This window comes from Helicoverpa armigera, chromosome 14, assembly GCF_030705265.1.
Source record: "Helicoverpa armigera isolate CAAS_96S chromosome 14, ASM3070526v1, whole genome shotgun sequence".
Lineage (NCBI taxonomy): Eukaryota > Metazoa > Arthropoda > Insecta > Lepidoptera > Noctuidae > Helicoverpa > Helicoverpa armigera.
The window spans coordinates 7,859,247-7,886,134 of NC_087133.1; the positions used below are offsets into that span (position 1 = coordinate 7,859,247).

The 26,888-nt window shown below is 34.3% G+C and overlaps 1 protein-coding gene across 1 annotated transcript in view; it reads left to right on the top strand.

The window, feature by feature from the left end:
* The window catches only part of LOC110381732 (suppressor of lurcher protein 1), a 359,122-nt gene that overhangs the window by 188,896 nt on the left and 143,338 nt on the right, over window positions 1-26,888 (top strand). Inside the window, exon 5 of the mRNA XM_049837140.2 lies at window positions 18,158-18,384. Within this exon, the coding sequence (XP_049693097.2) occupies window positions 18,158-18,384 (227 nt within the window). The remainder of the gene's footprint in view (window positions 1-18,157; window positions 18,385-26,888) is intronic.

The window sequence follows — 26,888 nt, forward strand, 5'->3', positions numbered from 1 at the left end:
AACGTTTTTGAATTTTTTATTAATTAGCTTCTTAATTTGTTGACATGTCGTTGCTCCTTTATTTTTAAACAATGAAGCCCACGATGTTCAATTAAACACCGTTTAAATTAGACGTGGTCAAGAATCCGTAAAGTGAAGGAACTCTGGCTAACAATTAAACTTTAGGGCACTTCTTTGAAAGTGATTTAAGTTAGAAGAATCCTCAAGAAAGCCAGTATCCCGGTATCCCATCCACGGTATAAGGATCTCTCTGCGTTAATGAAGGAATTCCGTTTTTATTATGCTCAAGTGCTGGCTGTCACATCCATCTTGCCTTTTAGAGGTCCTGCTTCGAAAAAGAAAGACAAAAAGGTAAATCGACAATAGATTTCCATAAATATAGGCTCTTTCAGTTTTATAGAAATGTTCATTGTACTTTTTTGTAGATTGTTAGGGAAATTATGAAACGGTACTTTTGTCAAACTTGGTGCGGAATAGCTGTTGTAATTTCGAGAGTGGTATAAAGGCAAAATGAAAGCCATTTACGTGGATCCAAATTAGATAATTGTGTTAAATTACAAACCTCGCCACTGCGTACTAGGTACCTGCATACATTTGTTCGGGTGAAATACGCGTTGCGGAAATGCGCTTTAATTTGAAATCCTCAGTGTCGATAATATAGCAGCCCAAAAAGCTTGCATTTTGATGTTGTAAAATCTATACGTATATACAAAAGAAACAAGTGAACCCAATGAAAGTCAACAACCTCTATCTTATCCGTATCTATAACCTATACATAAGAGCAAAATACATACCCACAGATGCAACGGGAGTAGACCAAACTAAATTCATAATAAAGTTTCACTACTCTTAGAAAAGACGGACGAGGCTAGAGGGAAATATCTCTCGGGTAACCTCAACTTCACCGGATTATAAAATACCTGACAGAATTGAAAATTGTGTTTCATTTCGCTACGAAACTCTAGAACTAAAAATCTGAAACTGTAATACTTCTCAGAAACTTTTATTGGGAATTCGACGTATTGTAATTTGAATAAATCTTTTAGCGTAGCATTGAGGTCTTGTTAATATTAGTATGCTTTATTTCGTTTGATGTAAAACAAACACAGTGTATGCCTAATTACTCAAAATCATTAGGCTAAATATTTGTGACGTAATTTTATGGGCACTTTACTTTCCAATATTGTAACTATCATAACTAAATTGCATCGATGCAAATCATGAACTCTAAAATTACATCGTAACAGTTTTCATAGTACGTAAACATTAACGTGTAACACGTAGCCTACAGCAATGTGAAATATTCAAATCAACAGGACCATACAGAACACTATTCTTAGCTCATCAAACCTTCACTTTCACCACCAATTAATTAATTAAATACCTTCCATTTACATACAATACTGAATTCATACCAACCCAATACCACTACTGATTAGAAATCCACACGGTTAACCAGGCTCCTATTAGTGGCTACCACAAATTTGGGAGCTCGGCTGAGTCACGGCTGTAGGCAGTCTGCAAATAACTATGACTTACTAGCCGGTATGTGCGGCTTATTTGGAGAAGACCAATACTGGTTTACGTATGTACCGAAAAGTCAGAAGTTTGTTCGGTTTTTGAATTATGGGATTTTGCTTCTGTTTTTAAAATTGGGAAGTGTCATACATATTTAGAAACACGAATTATGCAAAGTCGCTTCCTATTATTTTGTGACTAAGAGAAGCATGTATTGAATAGGTATTTTTAAATCTAATATCATAGGGGATTTTTGTTAAAGTACAATTAATAACACCCAATTTCTAATTTATAAAGTATTGATAAAAAACGCAAAAAGCTGTTATTTTACTCAGTAAAGAATCAAGCAAGAAAAAGAAGTAGTACATTGTTTAAAATTCTTCACAAGTTATTCGTTAATTAAGCATTCTTCTTGTTAAAGAGAAATTGTTTATATATACGAAATATAACATTAGAAGTAAACAGCCAGCCTTTTAAGTACTCACGACTTTTAGAAACTAATTTTACTGTACCTATCGCCATACAACGTAGCCAGTTTGAGTATACCTTTGGCGTCTTATGTACACATAGGTACTTCTTATATTTATAATTTCTAGGAGTTACCTTGCAGTGTCATGTTATAAAATGTAATATGAAAATTAATACACCTAGTAACATCCCACAACACAGCCCAAAAATAAACAGCATCAAGACAACTTGTGTGTGTTCCACAAACATAATAAATATAGTTTCACCTCAAATACCGTAGTACTAAAATACATAATATTTATCTTCTTTTGAATATATCAAGTTATATTTAAACATGCTTCAGAGCCGGTGAAAGGTTGGCACTTCATATATCCAAGTTGTTCAGGTATTTTATTCCTAACATGACAGCTCGCTACCTTGCCCAGGATAACATTTAAAATACTCTTGAACCTAGTGATATATTGTGGAAATACTGTGAAAGAGGATTGAATTACCCGAATGTGTATGAATTACATTATTTTTATTTGTATCTGAAGTAAGGAAATTGGGCTGCGGGATTGTTCGAAAGAGTTACCGCTGTACTTATACATAAAAGGCCTACGAAAGAACACTATGGATTTTCAGTCAGTAAAAATCTGACACTCCCTCACTACTGCTACCACCCACAGCGGGATCACACACATTTGATGATTTTTGCCATCAACAAAAAATTTGGAAAATTATGTACTTACTCGTACATATAACAACAAATCTGATAGAGATGGCATGATTCTAGAAACGGCCGTACAATATTTTTATCATACTGCATGTAGTAGTTCCTCAACACGCAAACGATACAAAACAAAAACGAATCACAACCTCACTAGGTACAGTCACGACCAATATGCCAAACGTCCACAACAAGGGATTATAGCATCAATACGAAGTATAGTCACACATTAATATGCGGCATTCATCGCCATGCAACGGTGTGCAAATACACCACGGTCTGAATTAGTGTTTACTATCGTCTATGCACCTGTGTTCGTGTATGTACATTTACACTATTTCAGTGTGCTAGTGTAATGATTCGATGAATTAGATTGTTGAGCTGTGTGAATTGGTTTGAGACTGCGGAAATGTTGGTGCTTGAGGTTTCGTAGGAAAGCAATGTGTTTGGTGAATTTCCTGTTTTATCAAAGTTGTAGGTGCACTGAATGCTTGCTCACTTTGAGAAAATTATTAATAGAATTATCTCGGCCAGAGTTTTCACCTGCACTGCTAAAAGTAACTTTGATTGATAAATGAACTGTCTGACACTAAATATTTTTTGAAATCATTTCAGTAGTGGCTGAGATTATCACGTTCAAACATATAAACAGCTTCAAACTTGACTGTAATGTTCACGATATCTGCATCAAAGAAAACTGCACACAGAAGTAATCACGACTTGTTTGTTGCAGCTTATTTTCGTGCTCTTTGCAGGGTATTTTTTCGAAAGTTTTGAGGCAATCCTCAAAAAGCGGATTCGGTTTTTTGACATAAATGAGCCCCGACATTTCAAACTCGCTGCACCATAGCTAGACTATTTTTAAATAGAGCGTAGGTAATTAACGTGCACGTCGATACGTTCTCACTTATCCCAAATATCGGTGTCGGCGACACCTATCTTCTTCCATATTTTCTATATGAAACTATCTCAAGATTAACATTATTTCCGGCCCTATCGTCTTTCACTCAATATATACTTCTTTATTTGGTCGTCCTTTTCTTCTTTACCCCATCTACGTTTATGCTCAAGGTCTTCTTCCAAACCTGATTCTCTTTCCTCCGCCTATCATGAAAGATCTCGCATATTCATCTTAGATAACTTCATAGTTGAAATTTCAATTTTATTGCCATACTAACAAGTTATATTTTTGCTCGTATAAAAATGCCAGTACTACCATGTTCATCAAACAAGAACCCCAATACAGAAGTAATCACGGCGGCTAGATGTTTATCGCTCCGTGTGCCGTGTCAATCGAGCTCTCATCAGAGGTAGCCGCATTAATATTCACTTGTTCAGGAATAATGTCGATGCAGGGTATACCGGAGTTTGATTTACTGACTTCTCTCGTGCTGTGTTAGGGTAATTTTTGATGGGGAAACTGGTTTTATATAGACAGTTTAGATTGTAACTTTTGTCAAGTCAATTTGAAAGAATTATCGCTAAAATGTTTAGTTGATGATATTTGTCCTTGAAAATTACGAATATACCGATCCAAATCATCAAATGCGGTGATAGAAGTAAGATATCACTGTTTAACGTCTACAGGTCTGATCTACGTCCTTTAGTTATGCAAACCTTCAGTCGCTTGTCTGCCAAAGCTAGTATATCCAGTTACCTTATTCCCAGTATTCAGTTATATGAACATAACCTTACTACAAACTCAAGTGCTAAGATCAGATTGAACCAATTAAATTCTGGCTCTTGTACTAGAAACATGATATATGATTGGATTTCGTTCTAAAGCCACCTTTACCCTAAATCTCATATGTACTATACTGTTACTGTTACAGCCTTTTCATCGTCCCAATGCTGGGCACAGGCCTCCTCTCACACGGAGAAGGATTGAGCATGAGCATATGTACTATATGGTTCACCATATTTTTATCATGTTACTAAATCCTAAACCACCATATTTTGGTGAAATCAGCTCAGATGAGGTGCCAAAATTAAAGCTAATGTCTAAAGAATATTTTTGAATATTTTTTCTCATAGAAGCGAGATCAAAATTAGGAACAATTGACTTGTTTCGCCTCAAAGTTAAACCCATACATTTTGATGTTCAGTAAACATTAAACGCATTCGACTCAAAGCCACTTTAGTTTTAGTTTAGATTCCAGTCGGTTGCACTTTGGGTTGATTCTGTTTGTCGTTTACTTTCTCACAATACAGTTCTCGTATATATTTGTAGGTAATAATAGAATAGTTACATTAAGAAATCAATTTTTGTACATACTATGTAGTAGGTACCTACTTAAAGTCAGGTTAAGAAGTGACTAAACCAATTTGATTTTAGAATCAATTGACTAAATATAGAAAGTATTATTTAACAGCAAGTAAAGGTCATTTTAAACAGAACAAAGAGGATACAACTAAGTTTAGCCGCGTGTGGCCGGCTTCACCTAGTTTTAACCGGCCAGAACTGGCTGTAGCCGCATTTTGGGCTTTAGTCTTAACAAAAAAAAAACTTAAGAACAACAGTCTAACTGCAACTTTAGTTAGTAGCATACAGATCAAATAACATTGAAAAGGTTCGTATTACCCAGAAAAGGCACATAAATGAACCAAACCATTCCGGGTAAGACATTCTCCATTCACAGAAACGACTCGTAATTGCAAGACAGCTTGTCTGATAAATGTTTAGTAACACTGAGTATTCTTGGAAGACCTAGGTGTTACTTGCTATTTAAAATTGAACTTTATGTCACCTACGTGTGGTTTGAATTAGGTTACAATTATTTGAGTGGATGTGGATCGATTCAGTAGCTTAAGTTGCATTGGCCTCGGATAACATGTTAAGCCGTCAGTCAGGCAACCTTTGATACATGCTATATGTCTGGACAGTTGCTTAAAACTGTCAGTAAGCTTATCATATTGAAATAAAAACCTTTAATATATCCTATCTTGAATGGATTACATCGATGTGGTATGTATTCTTAGTACCTTTTATGTTCGGAAGAAAATTGTCAAGGTTTTTCCTAGGTGTAAAAATATCTAGCACGCTTGCTGTTTTACTGTGATTGGGTGAACGTAAAATGTAATCAATCTTCTTTTAAGGCCACTACTTTTTAGTATCTGAGGGCACGGCAGTGCCCCAGCCAAGACTCGAGCAAAGCGGGCACGGCCGTACCATCTTTTCTCGAAGCGTTTCGCGGCTATTTCAGCCCCCTGTATCTTCCATGTGAACAAAGCTAGGAGTTTAGGTTTTCGATGACCAAGTGTAAGTATTAGAACAAGCTCAGTCCCAAAATTACAAGAAATTTGAATAAATAGTTTACGAGTTATGAGCGATCAAAGTTACACCATTTTGTCACTGACTCACTCACTGACCGATCATCAAAAGTCTAAGGTACTTCTAGCAAACTTAGAACCTTCAAATTTGGCACCAAGATAGGTTATTAGCTACATATAAAGGGAAAATTATAAAAACCTTAAAACTTAATAAAAAAATAGGAAACAAATTTATATTTGCGGTTTTTCAAGAACATTGTGTATGAATTTTGGCTGCATTGATAACTTTGTTATTTATTTATGTACAAAATGTTACTATTTGTTTTATTGTTACGTAGTATGGTATATTGTTATTATGTATTAAATATACATACATATGAATAAAAAAGCTAGGTTAAAATAAAATGAATAATGATAAAATCTTTCATATTAATGCAGTGCGATAAATACTGCATGCTCGCTCGATAGATGGCGTTGTCCTGGTCTAAATCGCGCTACGGTTTTTAGTAAAAAAAAAAACAATTTCATGTGATAGCGCCATCTACCCCTGAAATAAATCTCTTTTATTCTAAAAGATATTCGATTAAAAAATTCGACAATTTCGAAATTGTTTAATTTATTTTTAAAAAATGTTGTTTACGTGCTAGTTTAGGTCTACATATTTAGTTTGTTATATATTTAGTTAGTTGCATGTAAGTTAATTTAATTTGTTATATACTTAGAGAAGAAGGAGACCTACAAAAAATAAATTAGATCCCACCAAAAACATTAAATGTAAAAAAAGCCAATCCTCTACGCAATTCCTCCACCGTAAAAAGTTTTGAGATCGCATAGAAGCCAAGTCCTGTTCAACTTTATTTGTAATAATAAATCAATATTTTGTGACCATATCAATAGTTTCGTTCACTTTACAATAATATTGACTTGGCCATGAGCACAATAAACTACAAATATATTACTTAATACAGCATATCTTGGAGAGGTGAAAGTCAATCATGAAGTTTAATATGCCAGAATTAAATACTTTTAGTTTTTTCTAAAAGTTACTACCTGTAACTGTTACTAAATGACCGACAGTCAGTATCATCCAAAATCATGAAATGCACATTTACTATGGCGCATGTTTGGTCCATGGTGATCTCAAATTCCAATCAGTCCAATCGTAAAATCATGTCCATATAGAATGTATCAATTCAATGGTATTTACACATTATTTCAGGGAGCGACTATTAACTTGTGCTCATGGCCAAGACAATATTATTGTAATGTGAACAAAACTATTGATATAGTCACAAAATATTGATTTATTATTACAAATAAAGGTGAACAGGACTTGGCTTCTATGCGATCTCAAAACTTTTTACGGTGGAGGAATTGCGTAGAGGATTGGCTTTTTTTACATTTAATGTTTTTGGTGGGATAATATTTTGTTAGAATAGATATTAAGTAAACTAAGATCCAAGTGTCACATTATGTTCAAGAACTAGCAAATTCTCTCTTCTTACAACAATAGTTCTAACAGCTAGACGTTAAGCAGACGAAACGCCACCAATAAACAAAATATCTGTCGACAAACACAGGCATGGCAACAGGCAATTGACATTGAAACCTAGCTTTACATTCTCCAATTATTCTCAAAGGTTTAAACGTGAACACAAAGAGAATGGTGAGATCTAGTAGCATCCATAAGTGCCACTTCTGGTTAGAGATTCCATTCAAACTTATCATGGCAGCTTGTGCTTTGTAAACAGTAACACAAAATGTTCCAGAATTTCGAATGCGAATTGGAATTCCAATAGGCCTTCACTCTAAACTGGTGACAATTTCAACAACTAAAAATACGTCCTAACGAAACATGGTGACACGTGCGTCTCTGTTCCCATTCTTGGGAATCTGTTACTGTTACTGTTACTGTTACAGCCTTTTTATCGTCCCACTGCTGGGCAGCGGCCTCCTCTCACACGGGGAAGCCACGCTTGCTCAATGCGGGTTGGTGATTTCAGACTATATAGTCCAGGTTTCCTCGAGATGTTTTCCTTCACCTTTTTATCAGCCATTGGTGTCCAAGATATACTTAGAAAGTACATACAAACTTATAAAAGTTGCATTGGTACTTGCCTGACCTGGAATTGAACCCACACCCACATACTCGAGAGGTTGGTTCTTTACCCACTAGGCCACCACAGCTTTTAGATTGGGAATCTGTGTCCAATATTTTTCTTACAGTATTGTCTGCTTTAGTAGCCCGATTCAACTCAGAAAACAAACATTACGGAGCAATCTTTCACGCATATGGAAAAACTGCCGAACTGTCATTCGAAGACCGGTCAGTAGATACGTGACAGATGATTGATGAAACTTATCCCCCGCTGTGGACAGTCTCGATTCGATTGATCAATCACAATCAAATGTATCCAGTTATTCTTGCGTTTATATGTGTGTGAGTGACACATCAATCTTGTGATATGAAAGTTAAGATAGTGGAGCAAAAACTTCTGAGCTGACACTTGTCTGCAAAAACGCTATCGCTCATGTGATGAAAAATTCTGGCAATTTCGGTGTTAAACTAGAAATCTAGAATTTTTAATCTCATTTTATTTTCGACATTTGACTAATAGGTACTTGACTAATAGGTATATCCTCTAACATAAAAAAGTAGTCGACTTGGAAAAGCAAAGCTTGTCCCAAAATATCTGTACGAACAGATAGCAAGGAGACAAATTGCTATCTTCAGAATTGCAAACTGTGCCTGTATGTAATGTATGTGTGTGTATGTATGTAAAGAGATAGATACCTATATATCTCTTTTTTATACCTTTCATAGCTGTCCTCAACCAAAAATCAGCTGGTCGTAAACTAGTGAAGCATTGTTATTTGTTGGCTACAAATTATGTAGCGTAGTTAAGTTACGCTACATAATTTGTAGCCAACAAATAACGCTACGCTACGCTACTTACCTACTAGGTAAGAAAAATCTGAAAAGTCGCTGAGATCTTTTACAAACCTATCTGAAGTTTAAAATTCATAAAATATTTCATCAACAATTTTCTCTCAAACTTAACTCTAAAAACCACAAACAATTTCCTAGTGAAATCAACCAAACGCATCACACTCCACAACATATCTACCTTCGTTTGTTTTACCAATTGTTCCTCGGAGAACTTGAAACCAGGAACCGACTCAGTTCGCTAACCAAACACCGTTTATCAGGCGTTGATGGCAAACTTGGTTTACAAATCTCTTGCGTTCACGATACCAAAGTCAGTTTCTATTTTGTTGTCAGCACTACAGATTTCCCAGATGCATCGTTTGTCCTCAGTTTAAGAGGCAAATACGGTAACGTAACGCATAGAAGGTAAGAGAATTCTTTTGTGTGTCGTTCTGTTTTTATATTGATACTTTTTATTTTTATAAAAGTTTATTGTAAGTTTTATGACAGAGCCTTTAATGAGAGGATTAGAGCGAGCATGCAAAACTGAATGCTCGCTTATAAAACTTGCCTTTAAAATCAGTTAATAATATTGACAACTACAAAACACATTTTTAAAGTGTTTAATTAGTATAATACAAATTCTGAAAATGGAGATGACTCCAACACTAGCTTTTCAACTTTTCGATACTTTATTGAATTACTCTGTCATTTAGGGCACCATTCTAATACACAAAATGTTATCATTTTGTCAAGAAGCTTGTTCTGGAGAACGCCTGAAACACACCCATACTTCGACAAGTTATAAAGTGTTATACCATGTAACTGTATTTGAACTACAATCTAGTACCAGGTTCAATTTCGTGAAACATCTACTGTCTAGAGATCAGTAGTTCATGAAATACTGAACTAGATCTGTTCTGCATAATTTATGCTGTAATATATTATACCGTTATGGAATAACATGGAAGGTATTCCCAATTGGTATGTCTGTCATGTGATAGGGCGACCGTTTTGTCATAATAATATTATATGGTGACATAAATAATAGTTTAAAGGTATGTTTTGAATGCTAGCTCCCGAATGTAACTGCCGACCGCACATGCCGTGACTGCATGAAAACAATTAATATCGAAGGCGACTACATGTACTGCTACCGCTTTGATCCGAAACGACTTCATAAAAATAAATAGATAAATGATAATGATAAAATGATAAATGTTTTGATAAATACCTACAAAGCAGTAGTGCAACTTCGCCCGATTTAATGCGATCGTGCCATGTTCAGTCGGCAGTTGCAGTCGGCAATTGGCATTCAAAACGTACCTTTATAATAAACTTATTATGAAAAGAGTCAAGAACTTTACATTATACTTCAGACAATTAGTTCCAAACTACTTAGACAAGTTTGCTCACTAGACTGTGCTAACAAAAGGTTATATAATAATTGACAATTTCCAACGTCTACACATAGTGATTTTGAAAATTAGGTATGTGTATATATAGATTATAAACTCAAGTATTGATGCATGGATTCTATTTCAAGCGAACTCTAATACATGTATTTTTCTTTGAACCTTGGCACTAATATAGCACACACATTGTAATAACGTATAGGCTACTTTTTATTCGGCAGCGGGAATTTCCTCAGGAAGCGGGAAACCGCTAGCAGGAATAAAACTAAATATTTACATAGGTATTCGACGTTCATAAGACGTTTTAATGATAGTTAGCGGTTATCTATAAAAATCGCATTTGGTACTGTTCTCGATAAATTCTAGATATATTAATTTGAAATCTGTGGGCTTTTGTAAATGTTAGAAATTATATTTATCAGTTGGTCTGAGCATCAAATAGCTGAATAGGTATGACTTCAGTAATTCTATAGGTACTTACTGTCTTAAACATGTAAAATGTCATTATAAATACCACTATGCTCTAAAAATACTCTCTGATCTTCCAAACTGAAGCTTGAAATCAAACAGTCTTTATTTAAATTGAATATTCAAACACTCCATCCCGTCCAATATTAATATTCAACCAAAATAATATTATGCGATATGATCGAAACAAAGCCGATCCTATTCTCGATATAATACAAACGGTATGAACAGTACTGTGGGACGAAACATTAATATGCATCAAGTGCAAACTATCGCCGACCGCGATCGCAGTGCATACTGCAAACACGAATACTGCTACTATTCGCTTTCCATTTATAGACACAGTAGCACCGTGCCGCTTTACCTTGCTCGAGTGCTGAATTATTTTGTACTGGGTTTGGGATTGAGGAAACAGCGTGTCGGCCACTTATCTTCTTGGAGACAAGTGACGGAAATGAGTGACTTAATGGCACTGCGAGCGATAGCCGAGTTGTTAGCACTAGTACGACGGCAGGAATTCGAAGGATTTGTTATTTTAAAGTATGTTAAGTAGATGTGGTGTGGCCGGTGACACGGGTATGTCCTCAAAATGTTTCCGAATGAAGTAGATGCAGTTTTACTGTAAAGCTTTGAATGCAAATAATATAAGTCATACAATATAATCATCAGCCGTTTGTAAACATGTATATTAGTGGTGAGATATCACGTATAGAAATATGGATTTATTATTTACCAGATTAATTTCATAGTGTAATTAAATAATATTTCAGATTTTTTATGATTTCAGCCGCAACGTGAGAATTGAATAAAAATATTTTAATATAGGTATGAATGTTCGGATTGGATCCTGTGTGCGTTTCGAGGAAATCTAAAAACCAAATGTATTAGTGTTTTGTTCGAAACAATTTGAAGCCTTTTACCGTGCACGTGTATAGGTTTTAATAAAAATATTGAATATCAGCCGAGCTCTATTGTTTTATTGCACACAATAAGTTGAAACCTATACTAATATTATAAAGCTGAAGCGTTTTTTTGTTTGCTTGAATGCTCTACTGGTCTGGTTTGAAAAAATCTTTCACGTTTAGGTAGCCCATTTTGTCGTGTTAAGCTATACACTTTTCATCTGGAGACTCGGGAAGAAATCGTTGATAGAGGCCGGAAAAAAAATATAAGCTCAGGTCCCTACGTATATGAAAGTTTGATCAAAATCATTACGTTTTTCCAATTACAAAATAACGATGCACCTCAAGAAAAACTAACATAATTTTCGACTATCATGTTACTACCTAGCTTTACTCAGCCACCAACAAAGTCTGGTCTAGTCTTAGTTTTATCGCTGTTCCCTTTAATATGCAACAGCTGACAACACCGAACTTAAGATTCAATAATAAGTAGCTGCTGAAGGAACTTCTTGTGCATTCGAGAAACTTCAATTACGAAGTCACTTTGAATTTAAATTGGAAAACAGTATTGATATTTTCTTAAAATATTTATACTATGTAGCGGTTAGCCATGGTTGCATTCACGCCATTAGAAAACTACTTACCTATCTATCCTCCGAGCCTTTTTCCCAACTATGTTGGGGTCGGCTTCCAGTCTACCCAGATTCAGCTGAGTACCAGTGCTTTAAGCTTTCGGAGAACTACTTACCCAGCCAGCTAAAAAAATGCCTGCCCGGTAGATTTATGTAGGTATAGACACTATTTATTTTAGAGTTTTGTGTTTGAGAAAATCTTTTTATTTTCATATGGATAAACAGTGTCCTCAAAGGGTATAAATCGCTCAAAAAATTAAGCAAAAGAAATTAATCACTCAGATGATATTACGCTCTTGATTCATTGATACAGGCCGTTGAGCAGATTTTCAACTTCACAGATTTTTCAGCCACACGATTATTCATAAAAGAATTTCTAGATTATTCCATGGGTATATTTGACCAGCTAACGGCCGGTTGCCTCAAAATACAGCTGACATTTATCCAGTCTATTACTCATAATTCGCGTAAGATGTTATTTTTGTATTAAATAAGTTCTTCAAAGAACTTTCCAATAGATTTACCAATGAGTTAGGTACTATTTACTTTTGTGCCAAAAAAGAAAATTACGTAAATTGAGTCTCTATTATGAAAGACAAATTGTTTATCGAGCCTAATGGATAAATTACATAAAGTACTTAACTTTGTTTATCGGAAACTTGATACTTACTTGTATTTCTAGTTATTTACGATGAAGGTCTTTTTTCATTTTGATGTTGTAAACTACAACAAACAGATTTTCCTGTTTCAATATACAATTTATGTTTAATGTATTCGATTAAAATAAAATCTAATCAACAAGCATTTTATGTAATGAATCTAATGAGTCTTCCGTCGGTCAGGATAAAGTCATTTGCAAAGAAAGTCCTAATAAAGAAACTTAAAAACAAAATGTGAGGCTAATCACACAATACTCAATTCTTTATCAGCACATCTTTTATGTTATCACATTTGCAACGCCTGAAAAGGTCGTTAAGCTGTACAACATATCTGTAAAATACCTTTGTTATTTATTTATTAATTTATCAACCTTATACCTTAACAAGCAAATCAATATTTTGAGTTTGAGATAGGAACAACATGGACCCTTAAATAGCATAGATCAGTACGCTATAAACACAACATGTTTCCACGACTATCCCATTCCCAATTTGCAATCGATAGCATTCGAACATGCCGTTTGAAATTTCACATCAGTCGTTGTACTGAAAAGGAATTGTAAATTTCGTATTATGGTAATTCTCATGTGCCAGCATTAAATTAAGCCAGGCTTGGGCTACATGGAACAAAAACTGAAGCTTGTTTTAAGGCTGTATGTTGACTGAACTGTGTTGTTTGAATGTTTAAGTGTTGTCTGTGGTGCATTTCCATATTCAAAATTTTAGAATATTTACGAAAAGATTACAGCTAGCTGGCCAGTGTTAACAATAGTACTTCACTTGTACTATTTTATGAAATGTGTCTGTTTACTAATTTTGTTTTATGTCGCATTTTAATAAGATTGTAAAAGTTAAAATCAATATAGCATTATGTAAAACAGTGTAAATTAGTAAACATTTACTCCAAGCAATATTTAATCTAGTCTTCTCGGCAATACCTTCGTACTTCTACGATTATTTCTCTCACTGTCAACTTCAGTTAGATCGATCACAATGCGGGGGATTCTACCTCTACTCCGGGGAAACAACGTTAAGACAAATCTTTCCCCGAGCTCTCGACAAAGTTTCTCCGACTTTACTGGACCGCATATGTTACTAACAGCCATTGTATCTTACCTTTGTACTTTTATTTGTTAAACAAAGGTGTTTATTCGATAAGAGAAATTCAATTACTTACTATGGAGTTGCGTTGTAAGTGTATGTCTCAGTGGTGTAAAGAGAAAATATCTTGCAGACAGTGTTTTGTTTCATGGTGTTGATCTGTTGGTTGGTTCCCATCCTATTGGCTATTCGCAGTTTCAGACCTTCACTTCTCAGTCTTAAAATGGAAGTGGCTAATTAGCTTGTGTTAGGAACTTGTAAACAACTCTTAATGCATCTTAATTAGGTGAAATGTGAATAAAATAGCTCACAAATTGCTAGGTTCAATGTCAGATTTTTTTTATTTTAGTCTCATACAGTCCCAGAAAATATAAATAAAGGATTTTCGATCCCACAGCGTCGAACCATTTCCCTCGCATTTCTCACTCAAAAACAAAATGGCAATCCGTGACGTCATTAAAATGCTGGAAACGCCACAAAAACAAGGCTAACACATGTATTGTGATGAAAATCGAGGTGGTCAAGCAAACGGGAGCTACGGTCACCAGATTTGCAATTCACAGTGCGTCGTGCTGGCAAATAGCCGAACGTTTGACGACTAGTGTTTGTAATCGAAGGCTTAACATGTTGTTCGGTACAACGATTAGTGTTGACGATGGTTTCCGATACAGTTGGCGCGAAATCGGCTGAATTGTCAAATTGAGCGCGAAATTTGTCACTTTTGGATGCGCGCTGTTTGCGTGTTAAGTAGCATTTTCGGTATTTAATTTTATATTTTTCAATGTTAAATAAATATATGTATATGTTCAGATCAAAAAGCTGGTTTTAAATCATAATACCGGACTACCAAAAATTTAATTATGATCGCTTGAATTTTTGCTTTAATATAAATAAACATAATTATTAAATGAATGGTCAAAACTCAATGGAAACGGATTATATTTACCAGAAACCTAAATATTGTACAAATTATAGAATTAACTGTTAACAGGATTAATTAATTTATCAAAGTAAGTTTTAGAGCGGAAAACATGCATCTAATTAAGTGACAGCTAGTAAGCAACTCAACTTCGTAACTTTACAGTCAGGAAACTGACTTGACGACACGAAAGTTTTGAAATAAATTAATGTTCTCATACAACAGTGTCGTAATACATTATAATTTTTAATGCCTTAATATTATAGCCGTGACTCAGTTTTTCTTGTCGTTATTATTTCCTTCATTGACAAAAATGCTGTAAAAAAAAACGTGCAAAACGAATCTACAAATTCAATGGACTACAAAAATCTTTTATGGATTGTCTTTATACCACTTCCGATTTATCCAGATTCTTACACGGATAGAGCTAGAAATTGTATAAATCGTAAATAAAAAAAAACAACTGAAAATCACCTTACAGAGATGCGACGTAGAGTATGCTATATAGAAGCTTACAACATTAATATTCGTAACTCGAGAACTAATCGATTGAAAAACAAAAGAAAATCCGATCGTAATGCAGCGAAAGTTCAGTTAGTCCATTGTTTGTTCGGCTCCCTCTGCCAACAGTATATAGGTCAGAAGGATACGTTTCAACTGAAACTAAGCTGTTTTTGCTTTTAGTATACCCTTTCTTTGCATTCGAGTGATATCGACGTGTCGATGATTTATTGTATCGAGTTACAGTGGGTAGTGAATGATGAAGCTGCTTGCATTTCTTGTAATAGGAAATGTTAAATCGAGAGATAATCGAATCGAAACTCGAACGAATTTTTTGTGATATATTTTGTTTTTTTTTGTATTTCACAGTACTATACAGTTCTTTAGCAGAATACCTCTGCAATCAAATCGAAAAATATATATTCACATATAAAGCATTACTACATATCTACAGGAACGACACATTTTGGCTTGTAAAAACACTGTGAAATAAACATATTCACTACTGTAACTGAAAGTATTACCTACCGTTACCATTGACAAGAAAACTAGGAAACAAGAACAAAAATATTTCACCTCAAAAAACGCTAAGGAACTTGTCATTTCTGTCCAATTGAGTTAGGTGAGGGTGCCCGAAAATGTCAACTCCAATACTGGCTGGCGAGAATATAGTCTCCAGGTAAAGGATATTATATTTTTGGCTTAGGATCGATTTATTTTTTCTTTATAGGTATTGTATTGATTAACGAAGAATTCAAGGAAAAAATAATTTTTAATACCTTTATTCATGCTCTTATACGTAGACTTAAAGCAAACTTCGTGACTCCTTTAATGGCCAAATTTTATTTCTTTTACCTATTCTGATTAATCTATATCTGTTGATTTTCCTAATAGAGACTGAATTTTGACATCCTATACAATAATTTCAAATTCCTGACTCTAGCAAGCAAGTCAACAGATAAATATGCTGGGTGTAGAAAACCACAGTTAAAAAGCCACTCAATGCACTTCAATATCTTTTACTAAATATGATGAATCAAGAAAAGAAAGCTTACCTTCTTTCTCTCCAAGACACAGGTCGTTAAGAAAATTCAAAATAGGAATAACTATGCATTGTCAATTTAAAATTCAAAGTTACTCTATGCCATGAACCGTGTCGATGGAATGTGCCAACCTTATTAAAGCGGCATGCATAAAATGCAAGCGCCATTTTGTATTCAACATTCGTCTATGAATTATTAATGGTAATGAGAATTAAATTTCGAAATGATCGTTACGATTTACCCGTTTGTTCGGATTGGGATGCGTTTTATATGAACCGTTGTTTTACACTCGAAATGGTATGTGTATGTGATACATTCGTAGAAAATTCTTTACAGCGCTTTCACACTACAGATTTTCGTTCAAAAACCAAAAGTTTCGAAGGTCCTGTTGAATGGCATTTGCTTTAGACCAAAATAATATATGAATTATTCTTATCAGATTCTAATCCTAATCAAATATATTCAAAACAGACTAACAAATTGCGAATTCTGTTTCACTATAGATACTGAGCTATCTATTGGGTTATGGATGGCTCTTTGGTCAGTTGATGTAATTAAGACGGTGTAGGACAATGTCTACAGTGGTTCAGAGTAGGTAGGTATAAACCACATAACATTTCAAATAAGCAATTAATCTATGAAAGACACATGTACGAGTATGAAATATTTTAGTGTCTGAATTGTAACGAGCCTTAGAACTTCATTCATTCGATGTTTTACTGTCAAAGTAATTTCATGAAGCATTGTGCTGAAACTTTATTATTTCAAACTCAATCGGTACACCCTTATCAATTCAAATAAATCAACGTTAACAAAAAACACGAAAGGACGAAATATGATTGAATATTTAACAAAAAAATTTCGATAGAAGCTTAGAAAATTCCAGTCAGAGACAGTGTTATCTTTTTTCTGTAAAATTCTTCTATACCGGGCAGCCACATAATTTTTCCGATAAAACTAGATGACATCTTAATAAAGGCTTGTCTTTATAAAATGGAGTGCTATAAAACACGTTTATTTCATAAAATTGAGACGCTAAAACTTCTCAGCACTTAACTCTCTATAAACGATCGGCTTCCGATAGTATTGGTTGTTCCTTTAAAATATTGCTACCACATAGTGGTTTTCAGTTTTCCAACCTCGTAGGTAGTTTTAAAACGGTGTGTTTTATATAACGTATTTTATTTTTATTAGAACGCTGCAGGTTTCGGTGTAGCATTTTTTCGGGAATACATCGTAGATAAAATATTTTAGGATTTATTTTTTTCTGGGAACGGTCTATTACGTTTTGATATTTGATACGGATACGGCTTTAGAGCTTAACTTGATTTGACGTTTGGTAACTTGGAAGCTTTTTACTCTGCAGAGTTTACATCGTTATAAATAGTAACATTCATTATACATAAACTAGACTTTAATTTCGACTGTAAGCTTATATTTCCATGACCAAGAATTTAAAAACTTACTATTCAATTTATTATTTTAATTTTTTTGCAAAAAAAAAAAACAATTTTTAACAAAATAGTTATCTATTGATAGAAGCAAACACCTACCTCCTATATGCGTGACAATATCAAGATTTGAGCACACAAGCAGATTCTTTACTCAATATTCTTGTTACAGCTGCACTCGCGGCGACTACCTGAAGGTGTACTGGGAGGTCCAAGGCCCGGGCCCTCCTGGGGCCATCAACGAGCGTTCGGCCTGGGCCCGGGAGCTCTGCGGCAGTAGGGCTGATGCTCCCCCAGCATTGTACTCGCCGGGACCCTCGCTTATTCTGGAGTTCCATAGTGGAGCTAGGCAGAATAATGCCACGGGTTTCGTCGGCACATACAGTTTTATTGATAGACGTGAGTACCTAATTTTTAGTTATAGAATTTATGATGTTTATAGGTAGATAATTGAAAATTGGTAGAAAATCATCATCTCTTTCAGCTGCTTCTGTGCTCTACCTACAAAAAAAACACAGACTTTATAGTGCTTTGGTAAATTTATTGGACTGTTCCAACATTGTAGATACTCAAGCTATATGTTGGACTAATACATTCAGGTGTGAATAGAATAAAAGTAATTACATTAAACTTCTTCTGCATTTTTTTGTATAAAAAATTATTTCAGAAAATGGAACGGAGAACAATATAGATAAGCGAATTCTGGTTCCCAAAGAGTTTTAATGGGAATATGAATTCAGATGAAATGAATGAACACTATTTAATTTATTTTTATAAGTACACTTGCATAATAAACCGTCCGAATAAAAGGGTTAGTTAACAATGTTTCTCATATCTCGTAGGTATGTGAAATAAAACGTTATGCATAATTTTAATACAGCTTAGACAAATGTAAATATTTATAGAAATGATACTGCATTAAAAACTCAGACATAAATAGATTAATTTTTATATGGTGATAGGTTTAGTGTATTTATTCTATTTATGTTAAATACGGACCAATAATGACTATAAAAAAAACAACGTTATATATCCGTCTATAAAAGCCTATCAGACAAAGAGCCAAACTTCCAGTCCTACCAAAACAAAAACACTGTTACACTGCCTTGCAGCAAATCCGCAGCCGCTAACTAACTGACTCGCAAATCGGATAATGAAGATTTTCACCAATCATCGCGCTCGAAACGCATGTGCCAATGCACGCCAGTGTACCCTTTGTCTCGTGCCCAAAATGCACTAAGCGGATATACCGATCAAAGCCAGCAGAGTCCGGTATTAAAATCCAATATTTATGCAAAGTGTCTGAATAATTTGTGAAGCTTTTTTGTTTTGGTACTCGTCAATTGGTGGTATAGCCTCGACGATTGGGTACTACATGTTTTGATTTCTGTTTTAAAATATTTTGATTTTACTTCTTCATGTTTCAAATCTAAATAAGCAGTAACCCTCAGAGTGTAAAATATGTCATCAAACACGTTTACTTTCCTATTTTTTCACAAATTAACTTCAACCCCAAATTAATTTAACCCAAAAAACAACAAAGACTGTTTTTGCTTCTCTAACATTAAAACAAACACACGACGCACAAAATTTACACACCTGAATTTTATTATAGACATTTCAGAGTCTCTAATTTCCCGTGTTTGTACTGTAATTTGTAATTTCAGTAATCTGTTGCGCACACTTGAGATCCACTGACGCATTTTACATAATGTTCACAGTTCACGGCTTATATTTGAGGCACCGATGTATGAAACACCCTTTGTCCTTAGGGCGAGTGCTAAGCTAATGTTTGAATAAGACAGGTTAATATAATTCGGTGTTCTGTGTACAAAATACAGGGCGTAACAAACTTCTTATAAGCTTGGGTTTAAATAAATTAATCTAGGTTTGGGAAGTACGGTGTTTGTAAAATTATTAAGGTGATTTCTGAGGTGTTATTCTGAGCTCTCAATTTTTTTTTGACGTAGACATGTCTTTAGGTGTGTACAAAGACAACGAAAAGTGTGTTCCTACTTTTCGTTGAAATCTAAGCAAGATGCAAGATGTATGTTATCATAGCAAGTCAGACTCTCCGCGTTGTTAGGAAAACATGAAAACAAGTAAGAAAAAGAAGGCAAATAGTACCTAAAACTCGTGATGAAAAAAATTTGTTCATAGAATCTGAAGTAAATCTTGAATATCTGGCTTTTTAATATTCCATAGATATAAGAGCATTTGAAACTTAATAGATTTTCAAAGTTACGGTTCTGGCTAAAACTTGAAATACTGATGTTGCTATTAGAATCTTAATAGGTTAGTTTCAAGATTATATGAACATAGTTGTACATATATTTGAACAGTTCCTAAACTTAATAGCGTAACTAAACTCATGTAAGCTAAATTCATGGAAAGTTTATGTACCTACTACAGCAGAAAAACAGTCTGTTATAGTTGTCGCCAAACTTTTTGACGTCAGGAAACAATGCGCAAGTCGCTGCACAGAAACTAAATTTTAACATGCTGGAATTTGACCTCTATTGAGTACTTTGAAAACATGAGATATGGCAATAGCAATGTTTCGAAAGAAAACAGGTAAGGCTTAATGGATTTTTTCCCCAGCAAAGCAAACCAACAAAATTAACTGAACAAATACATTCGACTTGACATACATTTTGTAATTTAATGGCTTTGATGATCAAACTCAATATAACTGGAATACCCAAAAGGAACCTAATTACAGATTTAATTCGTTAAAGTAATTGAAAATTCGTGAAACTGGCGGTTTCTGAAGTAGACTTACATTATCTCCGACGTCGCAAACCTTCAAATTAACATAATTATCTAATAAGGACTGTTCGTATGTTAATCCTATATGTTAATGGGTAACTTTTGACATTACGTTTTCTTTGAAGGAGAGCTTTTGATTCAGGTGGGACTTTAATGTTTAGTAATATTACCCACATTAACAAGGCAATTTAAATAAAAGTGGATTTCTGTTATTCATGCTTAAACAGTTTTAGAAAATGTCTCCAAATTATCGTGAATAATTTTTAAGAACGCCTATTTTATTCCAATAGTAGGTAAATAAATAACTTAAAAAAGAAGATGTTTAAGACTGAATATTAAAAATTCATATCAAAATGGACGTTTATAATACCTCAACAAACACTCAGGTATTCATATAAATAGCTTTGCAAATAATGTCTTTGTCTACGAAATTATAGCTGCCGCCATTTATTTGAAGTTTAGTTAGTAAAATTTATATAAGTAGGTAGGTATTATAAATTGAAATGAAACAGTAGCTCTTGTTAATGTTAGAATGTAATATTGATTGATGACAATAGTTTTGAGTTTTCAGTAACTTGTAAATTCTTTATTATAGGTTTGCTTTCTAATGGAACTCAATTCGAGGAATAGTTTTATTATTATTGAGCAAATTTTGTAATATTTTGCAAGAAATGAGAGTTTAAATTAAAATAGAAAAAAATGAATGTTTTAATAGTTTTCATCTGTTTTAAAAATAATATAATATTTCAGAAAGAACCCTGCTTTCTGCAAAACAAAACAAAAATTAACGAAATCCCTAATTAGTCCAAGTAATCATCATCAGCCAATTCCAGTTTACATACAAATGTAGCCAATCGTTAAGGCTAAACGGAATTATATCGCTTCAGTGAATTAGCCACCGAGTTTTAATTGCATCTCAGTTAAATGAATGTTCGAGTAACAAAAGAGAATCAACTGTTCTTAAGACTAGTAAGTGGACTGAGTAGATTAATTAGAACTTAACCTTTTAATAATAGAACATTTGAACTACCTGCAAAACTAGTTGCTTCCCCGCGGTTTTTACGTCCCGGAGGAATTTCTTCCCGTACCCGGATACAATTTAGCCTACGTTACTCGGGAATAATGTAGTTATCAACAGTGATAGAATTTGTCAAATCGGTACAGTTGTTTCGGAGACTCACGGCTAAAGGTTTCTTTATGTTTATTGTATTTGTATACATGTATTAGTAGAACATGCTCCTGTAGCAAGCAATTAATTATGTTTTCTTGTATTGTTACGAGAACATTTTGTAAAAGAACAACTACACTCTATTCTAGTTGCTACTGCAAAACATCTCCTCACAACATTGCAATATCTTTTTAGCAGGAACTTATAACAATCGTTAATATTATAAAACTTTTATAAAATTTCTGCATCTGAAGAATCGCTTCTAAAAACTATTTATCGGTAACAATTGCTAAGTATTTCTCCCGTTTCATCCGCTGAAGGACTATCGAACAATGGGACTTCAATTTTTCCGCCATTTTTGCGAGTGAAGAAAACAATAGGGCAAAAATAAAATGTCTAAAATCCTTTCATTGTTTGAATAACAAGACCTCTGCAATTAATTAGAATAAAATGTTTTGGAATAATAAAATTCCTTAGGGGAAATTTTCAGGCTACAAATATTTTAACATTTTTGAATTGTAGTGATTCGCTGTTTCATCATAAATTATTATCTAATTTCACTCTGGTTGCAGTATTCTTGTCATTCAACCATTTATAAAAACTACATTATAGAATTTGTCACAATCATAACACCTACATTAATATCATCACAATCATCATCATCAGCCTATCGCAGTCCACTGCTGGACATAGGCCTCTCCAAGTGCCCGCCACTGAGATCATTAATATGATAGTATTTTATTTGAATGTACGATGGTAAATCTCACATGGTTTGAACATAGAACCCTAATCTGTTGTCATTATGTTTAATGCAGAATAAGCTAATTTATGAGTACTCAAAGTTCTAAGTAACAACATAAGGAATTGTAAGTACTGTACGTTTCACCACAGTTTAATCACCAGGTTTATATGGATTTCCTATCTGAAGCTCGTAAATACGACCGAGTTTTGTACTAAAATCTTGATGACGTATTACTGTTGTAACATTGTTCGGTTACAGCGACATCAATTTCGTAATGCAGGACCAATAACCGGGAAATAATGGAGGGGTAGAGACAGGGGGTTTAATTAGTCTCAGAGTGAAAAATCTGTTAAGAATCTGTTAATGTGTCAAAAGTTAGACGGACTAATCAATAGAAGATTTTCGAGGTATCTTCTCTGTATTTTTATGACTTCTAAAACAGGGTGAAATAACGTTGTAAAGATTATTTTTTTGCATTTCACTTCAGACAGGAGGCAGAATAAAGTGAAACAGGAAAAAACAGGCAGACATTTCAATTTCGAAATCCAACTTAAAAAGCTTTACTTCTCCTTTGTTTTAAACAAAACTCCTACAAAACAAGCCAAGCCATTCCATACTTTCTTAACAATTGAGTCTATTACGCGAAAAACTTTGATAAACTCTCTCGCCCTTAGAACAAAAATTCTGGCAGCGAACAGATTTTTAGATAACGCAATCATTCTTGCAAATCTTCGCTTGCCTTTTGCCAGTCATTGCGTGAAATACGTCAGTTCGTGAATCCTTTATCTTAAAGGAGCTCAATGTACCCGCATCCTTAAGGGTCTTCAGAAACACTTTTGTTGGCTCTCGTTCCACAACTCTGAACTTTACTTTTCAATTCGAGGCCCTTAATGAGTTGGCTTCATCTATCTGAAACGTGGCCTGTTTGGCTGTAGTTCAGTATGTCGATAAGATAGGAAATTACGTTTCGAAACTAACTTCAGTAATTGTGAGATAGCAATCTTATAAGTTCTGTTTTGGTTGTTCATTAGGAATGATTTGGTGGTTTATTTTTTATCTCTTATCTGCAAAAGGGTTGCAAGCGCAAAAGTAATATTTACCTTTTACCATTCTAAATTATTGTGATATAGATAGATAAGTCAAAAGCTAACGATGCGTATAATGTTGCATCAAGGCATATCGTTTGACAGGTAAATCTCCTTCTCGCTTACCGTTACGGTCCGATGGGACGGCAATTCGAAACGAGTAAAGAGAGATCACACACAAGACATAGTCTTACAGCTTAATTATTATCTAACTCTAAGGTATAGAGGCTCAGAATTCAAAGCATATTTGGCTACGAGATTCAGATCAATAAGTTATGGAATATCAAGCTTTGCGCAAGTGCTGATAATTCCTGCTAATTAACAGACAAACACAATAACCACCTCAGTTGTAATAATACTATTAAGCGGTCACCAATCCGCTTGCCAAGTGCTGTGATTATGACAATATCTCCCAGGATGGTTTGCTCGTAACGGCCTATAGACCGATTTCGCCAATGGACAGGCTAATAATTCCGTTGATAATGTGGTAGAAACTGTCCTCAAATAGTTATCAAATGAAATATTCTCTTGTTTATAAATTCTGTTTTAACCCAGGAATTAAACATTTAAATCAATTATTGTTGATGAATGCTGATTCGTTTTCCACCACCCTATGACACTAATACATTAAAGTTTGAGGTACACGCCCCTATGCTTGTTTGTTTGTGTTTTCAACCAAAAACGACAAAGCAGATTTGTATCAAACTTTTCAATTTTATAGCTTATACATTAGAGTAACATAATTTAAGGCTCTTTTTATACAACAAGAAGTAGTTTTCTCTTAATAAATAGCCAGTGGTCTATAAACTTCTAATTTACAAAAGATTTACGAACATTTTTAAAACATAAATCCCATTGATGTCCTGTTCTTTTACAGTATCTTATCTCTTACATATACCGCGTCACATTTACCAAGAGTAATAAACTCGTATGGAACTAAGATGACATGCAACCTGAAATGAAAATACTTGAAGCGTACAGTGCATATATCACATTTACAAAACGTTGCTATGCACAAAATGTAAGCAACCCAGCTTTGGATTACGTTGAAACTGCTACTACAGAATAAGATTTTGAATTTAACAACGAACAGTCTTATAAGGTGAAACCAGGGTGATTCAAAATAAGTAAAATCGTATTTGAAGGGTTGAGTTCCGATTTCACACTTATGGCACTATGTGTAGCCTTTGCTTTGGCTTGTAATGGCTTTTGATTATTAGCGTATCGAACCATTTATCCATATATTCATGACATTCATCCAAAAGAAAACGGAAATGTGTTACAAAACGTATGTCTATCTAAACTCCTTGTAGTCTGCTGGTGTTGAGTGGTTATTGAAGACTACGTTAATGGTTATTGCAGCAACAACACTGTCGTAATTTTACGATCTTTAAACATATACGTTATTAAAAACGAAATAATAAACGTCGGAAAAACTCACAGTACATAAGGTCCTAAGTCTAAGCCTGTAACGTTGACGTCATAATTGCCCATAGGCAGATACATACACACACTCATTACGCACACACACATATGCACATACATTATAGCCGCATACACGTGATGACGTCACTGCATTGTGCGCTACCATGTTTCATTAACACATAATCTAAATTAACCGAAATCAACTCTACAGCATAGTACTTACATGGCCTTGATGTGTGTACCACAATTTTCCATAAACTGTGGGAAATACAAAACTATTTTTTAGTTTGCAATTTTATTGTAACTCTGATTGGGATGCATTTACTCTGCCGGCTTACCTACACAATTGTGTTTTTTTTTTATAGAAAAATAATTTTCAAATGCCAACACATTCGTGACGTGTTAAATCATCACAGTTAAAATTATCTTACTTCTGTTTAGAAATGTTTGAAATAAATTAACCAAATTAAACTTTAAGCTAATAGAGTTAAGTGCCATTAAATAACCATTAACACAACTCCACCATCTGCTCCGTATATTTGTTCTAATAAGCACTTACAACTTATCTCAGTATGACTTATTTCTTCGAGCGTGGAACTACGACGGACTTTCGCCAAAGATAATATTGCATTCAGGAAACAGATATGTTATCTTGTTGCGTAGACATATGGTTTATTATTGTGTTAGCGAAGTGTAAAGTTGGATGGTTTCGAGTCAACTTAGACAAATGTTTGTTGAGGAGTTTCCGCACCTGTGCTCGTGTTATATGTCTCTGTCAGAAGATTTCTGCGAGGTGCTCTGACAATGATCGAAAGTATCATGGATTTGACCTGAAGTCTCCTGTTAGTCTATCTATGAGTGATTTTAATGCTTCTACATTTTAAATATCAAATAATATATGTCCTTTCAATGTCAATTTACTAGTTAACTTAGCAAAGTCCAACGCGAATAAAATATAATGTATTTATCAATAAACCACAAAAAATGTGCAACTATATTTCAAAGCGAAGGGAAAATCTGGTGTAAATCTGAGAAAATCCTTCGGGTAGACGGCCCAAGACGCTCAAATAGGATCAGGTCAGGCTTTGTAAGGACGGCTTATCGGCAGCTGGGCTCCATGCATATTAAAACCACCTGCAGAACCCACAACTTCAGCCACAGAGAATATTCTATTAGTTTGAAAAGAAATGCGGGAGTCTGATCCTACAAATCGAGCTTACGGATTAATTTCTTGTTATTGCTCATAAATGATTGCTAGTTTAAAGATGACGCAACTAAAGATAACGCATTTGCTAGAATGGTTCAAGAAAGTTTTGTTCACGAAAAAATATAAAATGGTCACGATTTTTTTGTCAAAGTATGCTAGATAGAGTGTGGAAGTTTCAGTGGTTTTAAAAGGATACCAAGTTTCGCGTTATTAGCAAGTCTCTTGGAATGTAAAAGTTTTACATTAGCTTGTCAGTTCTCGCCTTAAATTAGAACAAAATGTGAGTAACAAGAAATCCAGTTGAAGATTCTAGCTACTAATATTATTACTACATAGAAGGTATAAAAAAATTGACTGTAGTACCAAGCAATTTTGATTCAGGGTTTTTTAATAGATAAAATGATTCTAGAAGTATGTACGAGTCGCTAGTCAAATGAAATCTCACGGTTACAAAATAAACATCCTACTTTGCACTCAACACTAGAAATGCATATAAAACTCTTAATG